This window comes from Python bivittatus, unplaced genomic scaffold (assembly GCF_059951505.1).
Source record: "Python bivittatus isolate LINGU-HERP-01145 unplaced genomic scaffold, Pbiv_v1 ctg000850_np1212, whole genome shotgun sequence".
NCBI lineage: Eukaryota > Metazoa > Chordata > Lepidosauria > Squamata > Pythonidae > Python > Python bivittatus.
The window spans coordinates 62400997-62422605 of record NW_028277112.1 but is presented as its reverse complement, the minus strand read 5'-3'; the positions used below and the strand labels follow the sequence as shown (position 1 = coordinate 62422605).

Sequence of the window (21609 nt, the reverse complement as noted above, 5' to 3'; positions counted from 1 at the left end):
AATTTTATCACAAATCAATTTACCTGGAGGGGAAATGACAATGTCCCAACCCCAAAAAAGCTTAGGGTTTAGTAAATTCATTATCTTGAATGAATCTAAAACTCTAGGACCAGATGAAATACATCCCAAGGTACTGAAAGAACTAATTGATGGACTGGACATACAACAGAAATCCTGGAAAACTGCTGAAGTGTCTGATAGATAATTGGAATAGAGCAAATGTACCTCTCTTCAGAAAGAGGGGAAAGGAAGATCCAGCAAACTACAGACCGATCAGTTTGACAGAGAAACCAACAGCCCAGAAAAGTGGTAGATTCCCCTTCATTGGATATATTCAAGCATCTGTCTAGGATGCTATAATCTGGGCTCCTGTACTAAGCAAGGGATTGGATTTGAGGGCCTAAGTGGCCTATTCCAACTCTATGATTGAAATGGAATGTTTTCAGGACAAAAAAAAAATCACACAATCTCATATTCCAGTAAAAATTATTTCTTAACTTTGACTAATAAATCCAGTAGTGTCATCTTTTATATAGCTTCCTATGATACTGAAAGCATGTATCAGAGGTTAGAAAAGTTGTACATAGGAAAAAGAAAAGCTAAATCTAGACAGAACTTAATCTTCCATAAAGTATTTGTTGTAATGCTAGCAACATTTCCATAGTTCCATAAATAAGATCAAAGAATCAAATGGAGTCACATTGTATCTTTAGGATGAAAAGCAGATGATATAGCATTTGCCTTCTCTCCTCAGCCTATAACTGTCTCTGTATCTATATATGATATTGAACAAAACACTGCAGAAGCCATTTGTTCCATTCAAATCCTCTGTCTCAACCAATTGGAGGAATGTACACTTGAATCTAAAAGCTCAGCAATAGCCAAACACAACATTGCTGAGTTGCTCAGTAACACTAACATTCAATGCAGTATCTAAACTACAACAAAAGCACAACACGGCTGACAAAATCAATAAGGAAAAAATATGCTTATTCATTTCAAAACTTTGTAAGAAAAAAGAATATTGTGAGATCTTTGACTCCACATTAGTTTATGAGTTTACTGTACTGCATTTCCAGTTGGTTTTTTTTTTTCATTTACATTACATACTTGTCTTCAAAATTCATTCTGAAACAGTGGAAAATCAAGTTGAACAAACTGAGTAGCAGTGTCAAACTGATACCAAGAAAATCTATCTTATAAATATTTGGCCATAATTCATTACTTTGGAAAACAGTTTATATTATACATACAACTTCGTAACTTTTTATTATATTGAGGTTACTGTGCCCTTCAATTTATCTACATGCAGAGTATTTTTAATCCACGGGCTTAGGAAAATACATGATTAAGTTAAGGAGGCGTTGAGGAGGTGGTGACAACATACAGGCTGCCTTCTGAACTCAAACACATATTTTCCTGACCCTGTTCAGCTACCTTACAAGCCCAGGAAAAGACATAGCCCCTTTGAAGAGCAGCCAACAGGTACCCTACTTCAAATCATTATGAACACAGGCTTTGGATAAATAAAGAGTAGCTATGTGCCAGTATTTTCTAATTGTAAACTCCCTAAAGGCAACTGGTCACTACTTACATAGATGGATTTCAATACAGTCCAACCAGTATTCAAAAAATGCAGGAGCTACTGTTGATCCCACAAGATTCTAATAATGGCCTTGTTAATAATGGTGTTTATTTTCAGCTAGCATTAAATATAATATCATGAGCCTACCTGTTTCTTCCTATTTGCATATTTGGAAAACAGCATATCATTTTAGAAGCTAGTAGGGGAAAGTGATTAAGGAAGAACATCAATATCCACTGCAGTAGCAAAAGATCTGCTACTGAGTACTTGCAGCAGCTCACAAGCATACTGGTATTAAAAATCCATACCCATTAGTGAAGGTTGTACATGGAAATTGTATCCACCTGTCCTACTTGTCTCCCAAGATTCTACACATATGCAAAATACCTTAAGTTTACAGTAGTATCTTGAAATGATAAAATATAGCAATGTTTTAAAAAAAACTCTAAAATGCTTAATTTATATTAAGGAGGCAGTCTTTGGCATTCTGTAAAATCGACATTAGCAAGTACATTTAATCAAAACAGATGTTTAGTCTGAAAGGAGAAAGTAATTTAACTGGTTGTGCTAACCAAAATGTGGTACATTTGGTTTTACCATGTTTCATGAATCTAGCCACTGTGGTTTATAATCCATGGTTGATGGATTAGTATATTGTATAATTTTGGTTGATTCAATAAATTCCCCATTAAGCATGTATGAACACTTATCTTGGTCAAAGTTCTTCAGACTCACACAACCAATTCAGTTTACAAGTGCAAATCCTGTGAAATGTAATTCTAAACTGAAATGCCAACTGCAATGACAGGTATTTTATCTGTGTCTTTTAAAACAATATACTGTATGCCTAAACCCAGTGAAACATACTGAAAAAGTCCATTAAAACATTTTTAGTATTTAGTATTTAGTATTAGGAATTTAGTATTAAATTCCTTAATTTTTATTAATCGATGTCAATTCCAAATAAGGATCTACAGAGTTTTTATTAATTGCCTAATTTCTTTCTTTTGAAATTGGACCTCAGAATTAGCTTAGTTATGTCTGGGATTTGCTGTTGTTTCTCCTCCATAGTTGCAAGGAATTTACCTTTTTCCCTATTGGAAGGCAGCAGGGAGACAGAGGCAATAGACAGTTCAGATGAGGCAGACAAGAGACAGTCCTGGTGCAGATGTCACTCATAGCAGTTAACACTGTTGCCATCTGCACAGCAAAGTAATAAATTGGGGCCCGGCCAGAATGATAGAGCTCTAGGGCGGAGAAAGAGCAATTCCACTGACTTTGGGAATGGCCCTGTTGGCTGTGATGCTTGAAGATCTAGTGAAGGAAACCATGGTGGTTTTTTGTTTTTCTCAACCTTTAAGATAATGGGTGCTCAACATGCTGGGTGGGACATCTCAGGTCTCCATGAAGGACCTGTAATGCACTTCTGAGGAACCAGATAGGCTTTATATAGCATGCAGGAAGAGCAAGCAATTATTACATGGCATAATCACATTAGTACTTCAGAGTGAGTTGAGAAAGGACAGCGGAGGGACCCATCTTGACTCCCAGATGAGCGGAGGCAAGCTCTTCTGCCGCTCCATGAAGTGCTCAGTTGAACACTTTTGAGGGAGAAAAGACAATCCACTATGATAAGTGCTCATGCCTTTGAAGCTTGCTAGCACGCTGGGGTCTGAATGTCTGCTATTGCAATTCCAGCTATCAGAAAGGTCCTCCAACCTAACCATTTCACAGGACTAAAAAGAAAGTAAATAGGAGAAACAAAATAAAAGCCAAAAAGGCATGAAGTCACAGAGATCTCAGTGGTATGTACATAATGGAGCCAACCATGGCCACAAGGACAACTAAAAGTTTGGTCCTACCTACTAGAGTGAATCAGAGGAATAACCCAGAGTTAGATGCCATATAAAATCTATGAATCAAAATATTTCTAATGCAGACAGTTTTCTATGCAAAATAACTGAAACTGCATAGGAAAAAAAAAATCAATTCAACATTAAAAAAAATTGCATTAGTACCACAGCCTGCAATTATTAAATACTACTGACAGCATTTTAAAATAATTATTAAAAATGTGATGTACAAGTAAATTAGCCTAATCCTTATTGCAAAATGGTTTTAGAAGGTTAAGCTACATTCAGTTTATTAGTAGTTCAGCTTAACAAGCAAAACAGTAACAACATGATTTGCCTCTCCCTTTACGTAAGCTAAAATGAAACACTTGGGGGTTTGGGGCTAAAAGGGGGAACAAAATAGTAACATGACTGCTAAAAGATTAATCCACTCCTTAGGTTAATAAACAAATACACTGATCATCCAAACAAGGCCAGGATTTCTAGATCCTAAAACAGTTTTTATTATCCCAACTTTTACACATTACATTTTAACCAATACATTACTATTACAGCAATCATACTATACATATACTCAAATGTTTGAGTGTCAAGCTAGAAATAATCAAATAAATTTTGTTTCAGGTTGAATTTGCAATCAGAGTTGGAAGCTACTTTCAAATCCTGGTTAACTGGAAAGAATACTTAGTTTTAATAATTAACATTTTCTTAGCTCTTGAAATTAACAAACATATCTGCACCAGCATAGTGCCTACTAATAGTTACTCTGATAACTATTAACTATAAAACTATAAAAATTAGTGACATTGAGGAATAAAAAAAAATCTTAATTGAGAGTGCTTCTACAATTAATTACACAAAGGCTTGGAAATCAGATGTGACCACTCCTTGTATAGTTATTTTTAGTTTGGAAAATGTAGAAGATTGCTTATATATTTCAAGGACTGGATTTAATCTGTACGTGTGCTCTTTCATAAGTGAGGATCAAAGTCTTCCAATGAAATGGGACAGTCAAGCAACTGTATGAGCTCCATGGAATAAGCAAACAAAGAACATGTATTTATGTATGTAAGAATGTAAACTTAGCTAAACTGTCCTAGTTGCTTGCAAAAACTGACAGAGTTACAGTAATGGTATTTTCACTGATGCACCATCCAGTATTGAGATGATGATGATGATGATGATGATGATGATGATGATGATGATTTTGGTGCTTTCAAGTCATTCTTTCAAGTTTATGTAGTTTGCTTGGCAGCATTTTGGAAGTACTTAAGATTTTATTTGTTTTAATATGACTTAGGGTATTAATCCCCCAATAGTATACTGGAGCACATCCACATACTGAAAGAAAACTAATAATCTACAGACAGTCCCTGGGTTAAGAACATCCAATTTACAGTCAACTTGTACTTACGAATGGAGTGCTTATTACTAAAAATGGCAGATGGTGGTCTCTCTCCTTGAGCCAATGAACCACTGAAGCTGAGCAATGTTTTCATGAACCACTGAAGCTGTGCAATGTTTTCATGAGTGTTACAAAGTAGTGTGTGTGTTTTTAATATACAGGTTGTATACTTTGTGACGCTCATGAAAACATTGCACAGCTTCAGTGGCTTGAGGAAGGAGAATGCTGTCCACCATTTTTATTTGATTACATTGCTGTTTAGTCAGATCACGTTGCTGTTTTTCTCTTACTATTTACCATGCCTCTAAAGCATAAATCCAATGCAAGTGTTGGTGATGCATCAAAGAAAAGGAAGATGATCATGATTGAAAATAAAGTGGAAATAATAAAGTGATCAGAATAACCTTTAATCATGAGTGCTAACCTTTAATCATGATCTTTTTTCTTCAGTTAGTCAAATGTTTGTCTTAGTATATAGTATTTATTTTACCTTTCTATGCCTATAAAACACTTAAGAAACACTTCCACATACACTACATCTTAAACATAATACAGTACATAATAATATAGTAATAATAAAAGGAACAGTTCTTAAAAGAGTTTAGATAGAAAAAAAGAAAAAAGATCATGTGACCATGGGACACTGCAACGGTCATAAATGCATGCTGGTTGCAAAGCTGTTTTTTTACACCATTGTAACTCTGAATGGTCATTAAACGAGGCAGACAGTAAACAAGGACTACCTGTGTTAATTCTTTAACAGTAGTAATTTAGTGGATTGCCAATGTTACTTCAGATACAAATATGCCCCAGATATATAAGAAGATTAGGATGCATTCAGTATGATTTCCAAGGCCTATGTAAATTATAATGTCAACAGAGACAAGAAAAATAGCTTACAGTTTAACTACATGTGTTTACAGTACAATATACAACTTTGAAGTACCATTACTCCTGCTAAAATAGTAAGACTTTCAAACTTGATTATCAAATTAAACATCAACAGTCTTGATTATGAAATAATTATATATTTATAAAGGATACATATGTATATGCATTAAAATGAATCAAATTTTATTTTATGCTTCAGTTCAAAAGTCAACAATGCATAATTTTGCATGACAAAGTACAATGGCTAAAAATGATCACAGCCAGCTTACCTATTGTATCAAAACAGCTCATATAACTAGGTTTTTAACTCTAGCTCAAGTATAAAATCTTTAGAAGCAGCAAAGACTCAGCAAAACCAGCATCTTAAGTATAACAAACTGTTCTGCAGAGATCATTACACTGTCCACCATGCTACTCCCCACTTCACTAGGCATTCATCAAACATAATGGTTCAGCTATAATGCATTATATTAAATTACTGAGAAATAAACTCATTAGTACTCTGTTGCTAATCAAAATTCCTTCAGTGAGGTGATGTTAACACAGATATATTGTATGGATTTCAATAGGTAGAATATATACACATTTTTTGCTGCAACATTTATAATAAAAAATACAAAAATCTTGAAAACCTACTACTAAATAAGTATTTTATGACTGGCTACACCAGTAATTGTGAAAAAGAATGCCCATAACCTGCTCTCAAATATGTGTGCTTGACCCCAACGACTGGAGACACCTGATATATACTAAACAAAGAATCAGAGGCCCATTTTGTAATATAAAATATCAAGTTTGCATAAAGGCCACATTAAGAGTAATAAAGAATTCTGACTTACTCAGAAAAAAGCTGGTACATGAATTCAATGGATTCTTTAGTTTCATGTAATAACTAGGAATTCTGGCCTGCTTCTTACCTAACAAGTCAGAATCATAAACCATGCTTTTTCTTTTATTGTAATGTTTCCAATAAGCCTAGCCAAGCTTAATAAAAATATTCTGTGTCAAAAAACTAGTCAGTGTGACTTCAGGACTAAAATACAGCAGATGTATAAAAGGAGTATTGAAGAAACTGCAGAGAAGCCAAATAAATTAACTGTATTAATGTTCACTGCCCAGAATACTAGAAAATTTTCAAACAATACATCTACAGAATTATGTCAAAAATGTATTCAAAGATGAGGTTTCAGAAATGATCATTTAAACATTCTACAAACTAGCATTAAACTAATTCAGTAGCTCTTTAATAATTAAAAGGTGAAATGGTTCTCATTAACATCTGTAAGTTGTTGCTAAAGTAAGACTTTATCAAAAGATCTGAGACTATCTAATGGAATGTGAATTTAAACAAAAATATTTGTGAGGAAAACTTAAAAGTTATCAGATAAACTAGTGGCAAGTAAAATGGGAGTAAGATCATAATTTTTAATGATAGTTAATAAAGGTTTTGCTGAAAGAATCAAAGGAGTGCCTGCAAAGAAAATCTTGCTTCCTAAGCCTTTTAAAATTCTATTTTGTTAAAAACTGAAGAACTAATGCTTGCTTTCAAAAAGACTGACAGAATTCCTTACCAAAGACCTCTGAAGAAACCAAGCCATTACCCAATAAAAGAATGGGTCATCTTAAGAATCAGTATGCATTTACAAACAGTTAGAACTACAAAGTACAACTAAATGTACATTTTTCAAAATGATTTGCGTGCCCCCCCCAAGCTATACTAGAGTGGTGGTTATTTACATTATTCTTAAACTGAAACAAAAAGCCCAAACTTTAAATCTATACAGAAGTTGACAACTTTAGAAAGACCAAATAAGAGGAAAAAAATCTTAGAACTATGAACAAAGTTCACTGAGAAATATCTCAGTATTTTACATTAATGAAAAAAAATCGAATTAATTGTTAAAAGCTGAAAATGAAAAGTATATCATGATTTAGCCCCTCGCCCAAACAGGAAGAAATTATACTGGCTAAAACTAATCCAATGCAGATGCATTATCTACATGGACAGAATTTCTCCTGGAATTTCCAGCTTAGAAGGAATATCCTTCTAAGACATGATGGGAGATAAATATAAACTATAATGAAGTTGCTGTGCTCATTTCTGGAGGATCAAGCCCAAGAGACGATGTTGGGAAACTGCGATATTAGCCGAAGTCTAACAGGATTCACAAGGTTCCATCTTATTATTTCATATTTTTCAACATTCACAGTTTCAAGGAAGCAAAGGATAAAATAAACCAGTGCTTAAAATCAGTTTAGGAGCTGATGAGGATAAACAATTAACAGTCTGGGTAAGACAGAGATACTGTTGATCAGAGATTTCAGACTCATTATTTTCTTTGAAAAATAAAACAAAACAAAGATTGCAAAAAGGAATATCTTTTACCAGCTTTAGCTGACTTACTGATAGAACTCTTAAAAGAAAATGGAGTTGATTATCCATGCACTAGTTACTTCCAGGTTGGGCTATCAAAATATCTTATATGTGGATCTTTTTTTTAAAAAAAAAGCTAGAAATTTAATTATCTGAAAATACTGGTGCCAGATTGCTGGGTGGCAGTCTTGGATCAATGTATACAGCATCTCAACTGCACTATTTTCATATTTGCTCCCAGATTCAAAAATCTCCTGAAACTGAACTCAACTCCTAGTTAACTACATAGACCCATAGTTTCCAGGTTGGGTGGTTTAACAAACAAACAAACATTTTCTGACATACTTCCTTTCTTCACTGAGATGCAGTCCTCAACCAAGTGGAAGAAGAGAATTGCAAAGAGAAGTATTTGTGAACACAAATGTCCTTTAAATCTGGATGTCTTTCTTCACTCTGGGATTAATAGAAACACACCTTCAAGGTTATCTACAACCTTCTCTTCTATACTGCTGCTCTTAAATATTAATATAAGGATATAAAATTCTTATATACTTATGTAGTCCTGTCCCTTACCTTTGTTCATCAAGAACTACTACCTCAGCACAGGAAAACTGTTTTTCCTAAATGGATTTATGCTACTTCTTATACCTGGAAATGCCATCCATAATACCTGTGTAGTGTTTCTCCCTTCAAATTCTTCCTCCCTCAAACCAATTTTTCTGTGAAAACTTTGGTATAATATTTAGTCCCTATATTTCCCTATGTCTCTGTAATAAACATAAATCATGTAAATGCTTCATTTTCTTTCCATTCATTCTGATATGTCGTAAGCTCAATTTAGCACTTTATGAAAGACAATTCTTAATAACACAGGTTTCCTACTTCTTGAAAGAGTGTTCTTATAGTTACGTTCACAAAAAATAAGCCACTTTTCTTAACTATTTATTAAGTCACAACTGCCTGGATTCAAACAACGTACTAAACCATGGTTTACAAATCACAATAGCTAGGTACACAAACTTCTAAACCAAACCCAACCACATTATGGCTTACTATATTCCATAATGTAGCCAATGAGTGCTTATTAGGACCATATCATAACAGAACTATGCTCTATTATACACAGTTTCTAATGGGCTTAAGCTGTTTCTCTTGGCTAACTTTAAGTTTATTAGAACTTAAAGTTAGCGAAGCAGAAATTTATTGCTTCAAGACATGGAACCTACAAGGTTAATGACATTAAAAACAGGCTTATTAGAAGGAACAAGGAACAAGTGTCTTTCAATGAATATTAAGTCAGAGAATTAAAAATGGAATTTGGTAACCCAAGATAATAAGCTTTTGAGTACTGTAAGAGACACATGTCCCTCATGCTCTGGTTTATGAATTTCCCAAGGTCACCACATTAGGTGCTGTTCAAAACAAATTACTGAATTAGATGGACATTGACTGGTCCTGTAAAGATGTTCTCAACATGTACATACAGCAGATATTGAAGCAGGACATAATGAATATACAAAAAAGCAGTATCACAATTCAGTGGTTCAACTTTATTTACAGATCTGTGAATCTCTCCACCCCAGGATAATCTGTGCAAGTGTGCCATATTTTTAGCCTGCTTATCTCTGAGACTGTATTGTACAGTAATGTTTTGAAACTTTGAGCTAAACACTGTTTAAAAAGTGTAAAATTCAGATAGGCAAAGGCTATTCCTGGCTCAAACCTCCATCACTGGAGATTAATATTCAAAGTGTTATAGGGATACAGGATGGATGTTCACTTTCACAGTGAAAGGAATGGTCAAGCCAGAACTTCTATAGACCCAAGATCTCAGTATGAATTACATATGCAAATTTCAGACAAACCACAATATTTTCTTCTTCCCAATGGATGTCCCTATAAGCTCATGGCGAGGACTACAGTAGCCTTACAAGGCTACTAGAACCTAATGAAGGAGTTCATCAGTTCTTGGCCAGTAACGGAACTATTAACCAAGTACAAGAAAGAGAGTAGCCAATGTAGGTGAAGCACCCAGATGTTCATCAGTTTTCCTGAAGAAAATAATAAATAAAGCTAGTTGCAGCATAATGGCTTCATCTGCATAAATGTCAGCAAGGATCCCAGCAGTCAGAATATGTAAGAGGTTGTTATACTAGTGCAACATTATTAACTGTATCAGCAATAAACTGGCTCCCTAAAATTCAAGGCCTGTTCTAATATAGAATTCAAATGCTTTGTTGCCTGTAAACAACCCTGAACAATGTGGCCCTGATAGCCTGAGGCCTTCAAAATTATCAACTGTTGGTTCTTTGCCTCCAATTCCCCATGTTAGTTGTCAAACAACAAAACCAATCAACTTTTAAAGAGATATTTCTACCAACATTATTACTTGCTTGCTGATGACACCTGTCCAAAACATAACAACCAGACATCTACTTAAGGAAATCAGCTTCTGTAATCAATGTTTCTAAAAGAATTTTGCAACAGATTCTCTAGCAGATAGAGTATTGTAGAGCATACACTGAAAGTAGCAGCACAGCTATGTTTGCATCATGTCTTCAATATTCTTTCTCTTATGAATTGCTGAGGTTAAGAACCTCGGACAACATTATTTACATAGAAAACCCTAAGCAAATATCAATACTTCATAAAAATGTTCAGAATAACATTTTCTTCATCACCAAAATCTACTGAAGGTAATATACTAACTTTAAGACTGCAGTGTAACACTGACTTGGCACCTGAGTTAATACACACAGGAATCAGCTGCAAAACTAAAGACATGTACATATTACAACAGCATTTCAAATTGTTTTTCCACTTTATTGTATACTTACAATATCTCCAAGATCTCACTATCAAGTTTTTTTTTAAAAAGAAAAATCCACTATTATTGCTATTTATAGGGAAAGCTCTCAGATGTTGAAGAACTGGTATCAACAGAATATATACAAACCTCACAAGTACTTGGCATCTCTCCTTTATAATTTTAATCAGCATAGCTATAATGGAGCTTTATTCTGCTACCATGCTTTAAATCTGCATACAGCTTGATTGCAGCCCTTAAAAACAATTTAAAAACCATTCATTCCTCAAAAAGACAACAGTAGGATAACTTACTACTCATTTTACTAAGAACAGCTTTACTGAAACAGACCAAGAATTTAACCAGTCCAGTATGACTTCCAGCAGTGACCAGACAAAAGCTTCCATGAAAATTAAGAGGAGAGCAATAGCCCTCTGTTATCATTTGGCTCCAAGTAAATTGAATTCAATGGCATTTTGCCTCTGAACATGGAAGTTCCATTAACCTATAATGGCTAATAATTATGACAGAGCTACCTTTCATGAATTCCCTTATTAAGCTATTTAAACTATGAAGGATAACTATACTTTTGTATGAAATTCCATCAACTGATGAAATCCTAACCATGAAAAGGCAATAACCAGGAGCAAAGGATTGAAAATCCTTGTTCAAAGACATAGTTAACGTCTTCGATTATCTTTAAAAAGTGCTGTTTTGTCATAACTACTTCATTACACAGAACTTCAAATACCTGTTGTGTATTTCCACAACAATATTTCAGACCCACTGGCAATTAAACCTATACTTTGCTTTCCCTAGTACTGAATTTGCCCAAATCTGGCCAAAAGTTGTTTGAACAAGTAACTTCTGATTCACTCTCATCTTCAAAATAGGAGGACAAAGAATGATCCATCAGTCATGCATATAGTTTCTTTTCTTCTTCTTCTTCGGGATATTCTTTTCCAAATTCTCCTTATTTCAACAATGAAAATAGAGCAAACTGAACTTTTGTAAGTAAAGTGAGGGATAGCATTATATTCTGTCAACAAAAATATTTGTTTAAGGAACTATTCTTATGTTTTTTTAAAAAGTTACTTGCAAATATGTATAAAGTACCACAAGATACAAGGATGCTTGATGAGACAAGTACCTAAAGAGTGGAAATTTTACTCATTACTGGACAAACTGCTATCTATAAAACTTTAAGCTTCCTTTAAAAAATCCCAAACTCAACTTGCATTCTCAGCCAATTGAGTATACCACATATACATTCATCTATAGTTACATATTCCACTTGATCTGCATCATGTATCTTTCTCAATTTGAAATTATTTTCCACTCCTCATGGCTATTATGCCTTTTTCTGGAATTCAAGTGTGCATTCCCTGAAACTTTATGCAAGTTCAGTATCAACTTCCTCTTCAAAACTCATATTTTCATGTGCACAGACTGAACCTTAGTACAAGTATCTCTGAATACACTTTTTCCTTAAGTACACAAGGTACACTCCCCACTTCTCGGGCCTATGATCTCTGACCGTTAACCTCACTCCCCAGTATGCATTTCCAGCGGCCCTGCTGCAAGTCGTTCTCCACCCTAGCTTGTCTCTTTCCCCCACTCACAGCTTTAACCGGCTACGATGTGTTCCCGGTTATCCATACCCCTCCAGCAAACACAACGTCAGCCAGTACCTTAGCCCTCACATCTTTCCCAACATCTGTCCTTCGCACAGGTTCACGTCTGCCCACGAAACTTTTCCTTCTGTGGGGCCTACCAAGCTGTATCGCCCTCCGATTTAATTCGGCAACACTTTCCGCCGTTAACCCTTCAAATCTAGGCACGTCATTCCCACGTGCCCCATAACAACCCTCAACTCGGTCCAATATGCGAGCCACCCTGAAGCCCATCCTTGTTACCCTGCCATCTGGCTCTTGCCGATTCAGAGCCCCTTCCCTCCTCTATCAACGACGCCCACCCTAAAGGCAGAGATCGTCCCGGGAACCGGGGAAACCTTCGCCCCATAACTGTTCCCCCCTAGGGTGGGGCCGGGGCCAGGCCCGGCCCCGAGGCCAGGCCCGGCCCCGAGGCTCTCAGAACGGCCTCGGCCGGTTTTTAGGCCGCACCTCAGGCCACCCGCGGATCGGGGCGAAAGAGGAGTTGTAACGGACATAGGCCCCATGACAATGCAAAGCGGGGCCGGCCCGCCCTTCTGCCGCCGTGGCTCGCCGCCTCGGACGGGCTCGACTGCCGGCTTCTCCCCAGCCGACTTACTACTCCCATCACCACTCCTAGTGCGGCGTCGGCGGCGCCATGATGAGCCACCTCTGCCTCGCTCCTCTCCCCCTGCCCGGCTCGTATCGCCCAGGCCCGGCCTGCTCCGGCCTCGCACTCACCTTCATGTCGGGACATCCTAGTTCAGAGGAGAAGACGGCGGCAGCGGCCTGTCCCGGCCCAGCCCAGGCCCGTCCCGGGCTCCAGTTCCCCCCTCCCACCCACCCCCCGCTCTTGGCTGCTCGGCGTCTGCTCTGCAGCCTGGGCCCGGCCCGTCTTGGCCTAGCCTGGGCCCCCAAGTCGCCCCTCCGTGTGCACGGCTCGGGAGGGCTCGCCGGGGCTGGGGCGCGCGCGGAGGGAGGAGACTCGGTTCCGGTGGCGGCGGCGGACGAGGAGGAGACGAAGGCGGTGATGGTGGCGGCAGCAGCGGCGGGGCCTTTCCGGGTAAGAGAAGCGGCGGCGGCAGTTTTGCCCCCTTCCCCAGCAGCAGCAATGAGGCAAGCAGGCAGGCAGGCGCGCGGGCGGGCGGGTGCCGCCGCCGTGACACGGTGACTTCGTAAGCTCGCTCAGCCCCAGGCCAGCTTCTAGCGCCGCCCCCCCGCTCGACCACGACAGCGGCGGCGGCGGCTCTCGTCGGCCTCCCTCGCCTTAGTCCCCTCCCCGCGCCATCCGCGCGCGCGCGCGCGCGCTCACACACGCTCACACACACGGGGAGAGAGAGAGAGCGCGCGCGCGCGAGTGAGAGTCTTTCGCCAATAGCAGCGCTGCCGCGACCTTCTCTTCCAGTCCAGCCCAGCCCAGCCCAGCCTGCCTCCTTCCTTCCCTCCCCTTCTTTCTCTCCCGCGGAGAGGAAGTGGAAATCACCCAGCAGGACCGAGGGAGAGTGAGGAAAGAGCCGGCCGGCTGAGCAGCGCCGGGGAGGCCCCCTCTCTTGTCTCTCTCTCTCTCTCCCTCCCTCCCTCAGTCCCACAAGCTCCGGTCCCCTCGGTCGTCGTTTTCCCCTCTAGGCAGGACGGAGGTTTTTCCGCTCGCCCGAGGACAAGCTAGGATCGTAGAAACAGAGCAAGGCGAGGCCTCGCCCTCCGCCCTTTAGGTCGGTGTTACGGAGGAGGAGAGGTGCCTCTGTAGGATTAACCGGTGGCCTGAACGCTGATAAAGCACCGACCTTTCTCTTTCTCTCTCTCTCTCTCTCTCCTTCGTCCTGGGATTTTTGGAGCCTCACGGCGTAACTCTGCCCTAACTTGCTACTATTCACACCTTCAGGTGAGGGAGGTTTTTGAACACACCGGATTGGAGCTGTTGGGCACACGCGACTACAGATGGGGGGCTTCATAATCTCTCATTCCAAAGAACCATCGTCTTCAATCCAGTTTCAGAATTTCCTATTGTACAACCATTACAGGTGGTTACCCGCATTTTTAATTCTGTGGCTTCCTTGGGACTGTAAGGTACACTAAAAATAGTATTTTTCCTTATTATATACCCAGTTCTCCAAAATTCTCTTAAAATCCTGGCCAACTTTTCTGAAGTTGCTACTGTTCACTGAAATTCCACATTAGGGCAAGTGGTATTTAAGTTAGATAATTGGTATTCCTGTACTGTAAGAACACAATGTGGTTGTGTTCAAATAATGAGCAGTGGTACGGAGGATCAAAGATGTGGGCAGAATTGTGTAATTGCAGCTCAGAGGTCTTGTATCACTTCCTCCTAGAGCAATTTTCCTGCAGAAGCAGGCTGCTCCATCAACACTGATAGGTTTAAGATTTCACTCAGAAAGCTGGACTGCCTATAAAAGACTGTTAATGGAACACATACACATTACAACTTCTCTCCCTTCTGGAGGAGAAAAGATAATATTGTCTATAAAGATGCCCTTTGTCTTTTAATTGTTAGACATTCATGATCATTGTTAGGTGACTAGATTTCCAAACTGCATTTTGAAGAGCCAAGATGGTGGGGAAAAAACTCGGCTTGTGCCATTTAATTATTGCTATTTAATTTTCATCGTCAATCACTGAAAGTTCAGAGTCTAAATCTGCACCCTTGTGGGTTTATTACATTTATGAATGAACATTTTAGTGAAAGAACTGAAGAAATAGAACTTTTTGAAACCACCTCTTATTGTTCAAAAAGTTCCACCATAAAAATTAGCTACAAAGGACAGACACAACATTTCTTTTATCTTTTTTTTTTTTTTGTCTCTAAATTAATGGCTACTGCAGGAGCCATTAATGCTAGTTGCCTAGAAAGGGTAGATTGTCAAAATAGAGCTTTGGACTGCTATAAAGTACTTCAAGAATAGAAAATTGGAAATCACTAAGTCAGTGATTGCTGATATTTCTACACTATTTTATCCTTTATTTTATATACATGAAAATCACTCCTCCTCTCCTTGAGTGGCAATAACACAAAATGAGCTTCTTTCCCCCTTAAGACTAGTTATTAAATTGGGGGAGAGAGAATGGTGGTGACCTACCACAACTTCTGACAGCACCTTACACTTGGTTATTATTATTATTGGAGATACTTCCAAGGAGAAGAGCAACTAAATAAAACAAAGTGAAGCATTTGCTGCCTTTTAAATAAAGGTGCTCCAATCATTTCAGGCTAGAGGGTACACTTGGAATTTTGAAAAGGTGGTGTGAGTGCTATCGTAAAATGGTTGCATTGTGGGAGAACCCACTCATGGCTATCATAATAATTGCTGTTATTCTTAAAAATGCCTTTCCATAGAAAGGCAAAATAGCATAAAAGATACGTAATTCTTCAATCCTAAATAAAATGTCCATATGGTGTCAGAGGTTCATAAGACAAACTTCTTCTGAATTCAGAGTTTTCAACTCCAGTAAAACTCTAATAACCTATTTTATCTTGCCTGCTAGATGACTTTGAGTAACCTTGAGAAGCCAAGCAGGAACAGGCTTGGTTAATTCTTTGACAGGAGACTACCTGGAAATTCCCTGGATTTTCTTATCTTTTACTTCCAGCATGCAGTATCATTTCATTAATATAGCTTATGTTATCTCTTTAAGAAACACTCCTCCCACATTACTATACGCATCTAAAGCACGCATTCCATACAAGTCCATTTTATTTTGCCTTGCCTTGCCTTGCCTTGCCTCGCCTCACCTCGCCTCCCCTCCCCCTTTGCTCTCCACAGCTATCTATACCCTAAGTCTTCTTCCTGTGGGATGGACCATCTGCAGCCCTCATCCACCACCATTTTTTTTTAAGGCCCTCAGAATCTCCTGTCCATGATTGCAAAAAGTGGTTTTGGTTTAAAAACAAATAAAAATTATAGTGTACATCCTAAAACAGGCTTACCTTTTTTAAAAGGAAAGTCAAGTGCTACCAAATCCAGAAAAAATGGAAAATCCCAATTCTACCCATGTGTGGCTTTGCCCACTTTGCATCATGTTCCATCCAGTGTGGCTCTCAGCCCACCCAAAAATGCTGCCCACTCAAAATGTGAGCTCTGAGCTAATGAAGATTAATTAAGGACAATAAAGAGATGGTAAGATTAATTTGCAATCTTTTCTTGACTAGTTGCTTAAAAAAAGTAGATTGTCAAAATAGAGCTATGGATACAAGTTCATTTCTGCTGGTGGGAGAATTTTATGGGCTCATTTCTGCTCATTGGCTACTCTGATTTTCATAAAGACCACAGAGTGTCTTTTCTGCTTCCTGTTTTCATTGCATCCCTTCCCCCTGTGTTAAAATACATCTGGAATTACAGTGGATCAACCATAGTCACTGCCTCCGGCATTCATTATTGAGATCCTCTGCTAGATTAAAGTCTTTTTGTCTGAGGGAATGAAGAACCAAACCCCACTTTTTGTATCCAAGTGTACACATTTGTGGAGTAATCTGTAATCTGTAGATCAGATAACTTTACTTGTTTTTCCTTGAACTGATGAGTTTCTCCTAACTCTGATAGTAAGATATAATTTTTAAGTATTTTTCTTCTTAAGCTGAATGTCAAATACAAGAACAGAAAAAATTTCCTTAGTATTAAAAACACTCTGAAAGAAAACAATGAAGACCCGTGTTACAGTGAACTTTCTTTTCCCACATCCCTGTGGAGAAGGAGGAAGAAAAAGAAAAGTTCCAAAGATGAGGAAGAATTTTTAAAAGGGGGGAGAATGTGAGAGAACCTCTAGCCCTTTCCTAAAAGATGGTTGGATTTTTCTGGTTTGCAAGGGGTACTTTATATTTAACAAATGCTTCAACTTCTATATCTGTTTATTGTTAAACACATTTACTGAGAAGTAAACCCCATTAATTTTACTGGGGCTTTCCAGGGAAAGCAATGGCGGACTAAAGATGGCTCTTCGAGTCTGGAGCTGACGGCCATGGTGGAAAGAGGATCTGGTGAATGAATTGGCCCCTCAAGAATCTCTCCGGATCAAGGAGAGGACTAGGATCACCCACAAGTTTGCTCCATGCAGAGACTTGCCTACGAAGAGATTGCAAAATAGCTGTCTCCAGTGTGTTTGAGAGCTCTGGGAGTTGGGGGAAAATTTTTATTATTATTATTATTTATTTGACTTGTCCCCGCCCATCTCCCCACAACGGGGGACTCTGGGCGGCTAAAATCACCCTGCCTAAGCCATAGTTTGGCATCTTCAAACGGACACTGAGTTCGCCCACTTCCTCTCTTAACCACCTTAGCAAATTGCTTGTTACAGATATATTGGATGTTAAGAACCTTCTGAAAGGCAAGTTTTAACACCCTGGGAAAGTTTCCTTCTATCCTGGATGAAAGAAGTTTCATGTAAATTTAAGGATCAAAAAGAAACATTTTTATTTTTGGAAAAAGCAAAAGGAGGACTAGAATGTTGATTTTGGAAGGATAAGGGGCCAGATGGATTTGAAAGAATATTTTCTGTGGATTGTTTAAAATTTTATAAAAGTATATATGAAGATTGTGAAATTAACTAAGAAATCCTCCTGTGGGAAAGTTTTGCTGATTGGAAAATAAACATATGATAAGAGGAGACTTTGAAGGTTGACTAGAGGGAACCAGAGAGAACTAAGGATTACAATTAAAGGAGAAGACATCCATTAATTCATTGGAGCAATATTATCTGACTATAGAAGAAATTAAGGCTGTTTGGGAACAATGTACTTAGAAATTACTTTCAAGATTGTTGCTATAAAAATGGATTTAACAGAGGATACAGAACAGATTTTACTGGACAAAATAGTGACTGAGGCTGACTTGAATGTGGATTTGAAAATGGATTTTAAAAAAATGCCAGATTACAAGTGTGATATGGAAAAAGATGTCACAATGAATTTACAAATTAAATGGGCTGATGTCTTGATACAAATAATAAATCAGGAGAGTGACTTGGATAACCTTTTTATCTTGGATCTTCAAAAGGGACATGTTGAAGCTATCCCTGGGAGGAAAGAAAGAAAAAAACGATAAGAAATCAACTTGTGGGACATTATTTGATGAGATTAAAGATCAAGCCTTTATAAAATAAACAGAAGGAATACAAAGCAGATTTATTTGATCAGGGTTAAAATATATATGTTGTGGTTTCTGATAGCTATTAATGGATTTTTTTTTAACCAGGATTGAATGATGAGGCTTTAAAGATTTGGTTATAAATGGGGAGAGATTTCTTTTCTTGTTTTATTTCTTAGAGAAAGTGATAGGTGGGATTACAAAATGGATTTGATTAAGGTTAAAATATATGGATTATTTTTAGTAGCTCTTAATGGACTTTTGTTGGTTAGGACTGAACAATGAGCTTTTACAATTTGTTTATTGACAAGAGATGTGTTATGGGAAGAATTTTTTTCTTTACTGGAATACTAGAGGTGGTGTTAAGTTACTGAAATTATTTATTAAGTTTATTAAATTGTCTGGGGGGAGTTATTTCTTTATATATCTTTTTTTCTTTTTTCCTTTTCTTTCTCTTGGCACTTTTCTTTTTCTTTTCTTTACTTTTTATATTTTTCTTAGTTTGTATTAGTTTTTTATCTTTGTATTTGTAAATTTTAATAACATTATTATTAAAAATATTTTATTGGGGCTTGTATCCAAGGGTATACATTTAGGATTGCAGCTTTAATAAAGTTTTCTGTAATTGCCTTGGAAACTCTTTTGAGCCAAATGACATAATTCAATTTGTTAATATAACAGGATAAATGTCCTAAGTTCCAGTGCCATGCGTCCACTGATATCTTTCTTCTTCACACTGTAATCTACATATGTGCTATGCATTCCATATACACCTGCATCCTATCTTAACTCAGCTGTATACATTTCTTCACAGTTCAATTCCCTGTTTTTTCCCTTATTCTCTCCTACATTGACTAATTTTCCACACTATTCCTTTCCTCTCCAATTTCCTGCCTGTAGAGTCCAGAAAGCAACCATCTTTTCTGAGGGCATTTTTGCTTCAGTCTCAAATGATAACAGTGGTAGCAATCAGTCAGGCTTTATACAAAGAATAAATACACAGTCACAATTTTTACTCAATGGAAGTTTGCGACTGAGAATGATTTCAAGTCTTTTTTTTTTAAGGAAGAAATATTGGGAAAAATAGAAAACATTACATGTTAAAAATAACCTTGTATCCCAAACATAGGAAAGATATATTTTCTTCAGTCTCATGGTTTTATTACCATAAATAACTGGCTGATGGAAGCAAGCTGTTTTGCTCAAATGTAAACATACTTTTTGGAGAGTAGTCAAGTTTATGTTATTTCAATACTGTCCAGTTTTTAAAAGACAAATATACTGTACTATAATGAGCAGAAAATCTGGGATATATCTTACTAGATTGGATTTAGAGTAAGGAGACTTATGGAAGGATAACTGTAGATGTTTATCTTTAAGGTGTTATGTGATTAAAATAGTATATAGGAAAAAAATATGCTCAGCTGGGCTTCATGAAGTAAAAACACAAATTTTGCCTCAAAGGGGAATTATACTATATACAATGTTGTGGGGATAGCAATGATCCAGTTGTTGGCTTAGCTGTTTACATACTAGTCTCGTGAAAATCCAAATAGGAAAGGGAACAATAATATTCCTTTCAGTTTATTAAAGCTAAGTGAAAGCTCAACTTTGTAATACTTTAAGTAACCCCATACACTCCGTTTTACTGATCCCATATTGCTTTTTGGGAACTGAGCCTGAAAGATACTGCCAAGTTTTGCCATGAGTTTCAGGAGAACAAACTTCCAGGCCTTGTTCCACTCAGATCTGTGCTAAGCATTGCACAGAGTAAATATGCTGCAGGATTAGAGGGTAACATCTTCAGAACTGGCAAAAGATTCACTTCCCCAGCATAGTCCACCATTTTTATCTCTCACCATTCTCGAGAAGGCCAGGGACAGCATGAGACAATTGATTTGTATGGCGTATTTCCTCTAGAGAATCTATGGAGAGAACTATGTCTATGAGGTCCCAAACCCCAGATCTACCACCAATTGATACTGCTCTTCCTCTTAATTCTCAGTGGACTTAATGTCTTTGTACCAAGAATAGGAACTCTACCCTGCCTACTGAATTCATGGCAAAGGAACTCTTTTAACTTGGCACTTTCTAGCTCATACACCAGCTGCTATGCTGTAGCAGCTTTCATGGAAGAGCTACAGCTGTATAGTGTTTCATAGGAGAAGACTGGGGGGTTTTATCCACCATTCAGAATTTTCTATCTGAGATCACATTAGTCTTTACTCTCAAATATTTGACAATGCAGTAATGAAGTTACAGCTGCTTTCTTGTAGGCAGCACTCTTTCTTTGATTTCCAGAATTGGAACGGTAAAATCTCTTGTACAAGAAATCCATATATAATAATGCTTATTCACTTAAGTGTAAAGGCAGGATTATGCATGAAAAGCAGCTCAAGGTTGTCACTGTAAAGTGGTATCCTGAATATTTACCGTATTAAGATCAAAATCAAAGCTAAGAGGTTTCCCAAGTAAAGTAGGTCAATTTCTCCACCAGAAATTTGTCCAAATCACATTCATTTATTTTTATTAAATCATCTATTTAACTATAAACTGAGGAAGGTAAAACGTTGTTTATTTTTTGACAATGTTTGCATGATCCTTCATAGACAGGAAGAAAACTGCTTAAGGTTTAAGAATATGAATGGAAAAAAAGCAAAACTGACAGGGTCAGTCACAAAAACAACTTTGGTTACTTAGCATACAGAAAATCATGTCTGAATCCCTGTTGAATTCACCTGGTAAAAATGACTGGAATTTTATTTGTTTTTCATTGGTTTTACCTTTTTTTAACGTTCTAAATTTGCAGATTTTTTTCAAAAGAAAGAATTAGATCATCTTTTAAAATAGATCTGAACATAGGGAAAATTAACCAGATTCAGTCATTCTAATTTCAGTCACAAGTGGAAAAAACCTGAAACAGCTACTATGGTATTGGTGAATTGGCT

The 21609-nt window shown here is 37.6% G+C and overlaps 1 protein-coding gene across 1 annotated transcript in view; it reads right to left on the bottom strand.

The window, feature by feature from the left end:
* KCMF1 (potassium channel modulatory factor 1) overlaps window positions 1–13863 on the bottom strand; it is a 50334-nt gene extending 36471 nt beyond the window's left edge. The window contains exon 1 of the mRNA XM_007424960.3: window positions 13308–13863. Coding sequence (XP_007425022.1) covers window positions 13308–13323 — 16 coding nt within the window. The 5' untranslated portion in view covers window positions 13324–13863. The remainder of the gene's footprint in view (window positions 1–13307) is intronic.
* Window positions 13864–21609: the final 7746 nt, after the last annotated feature.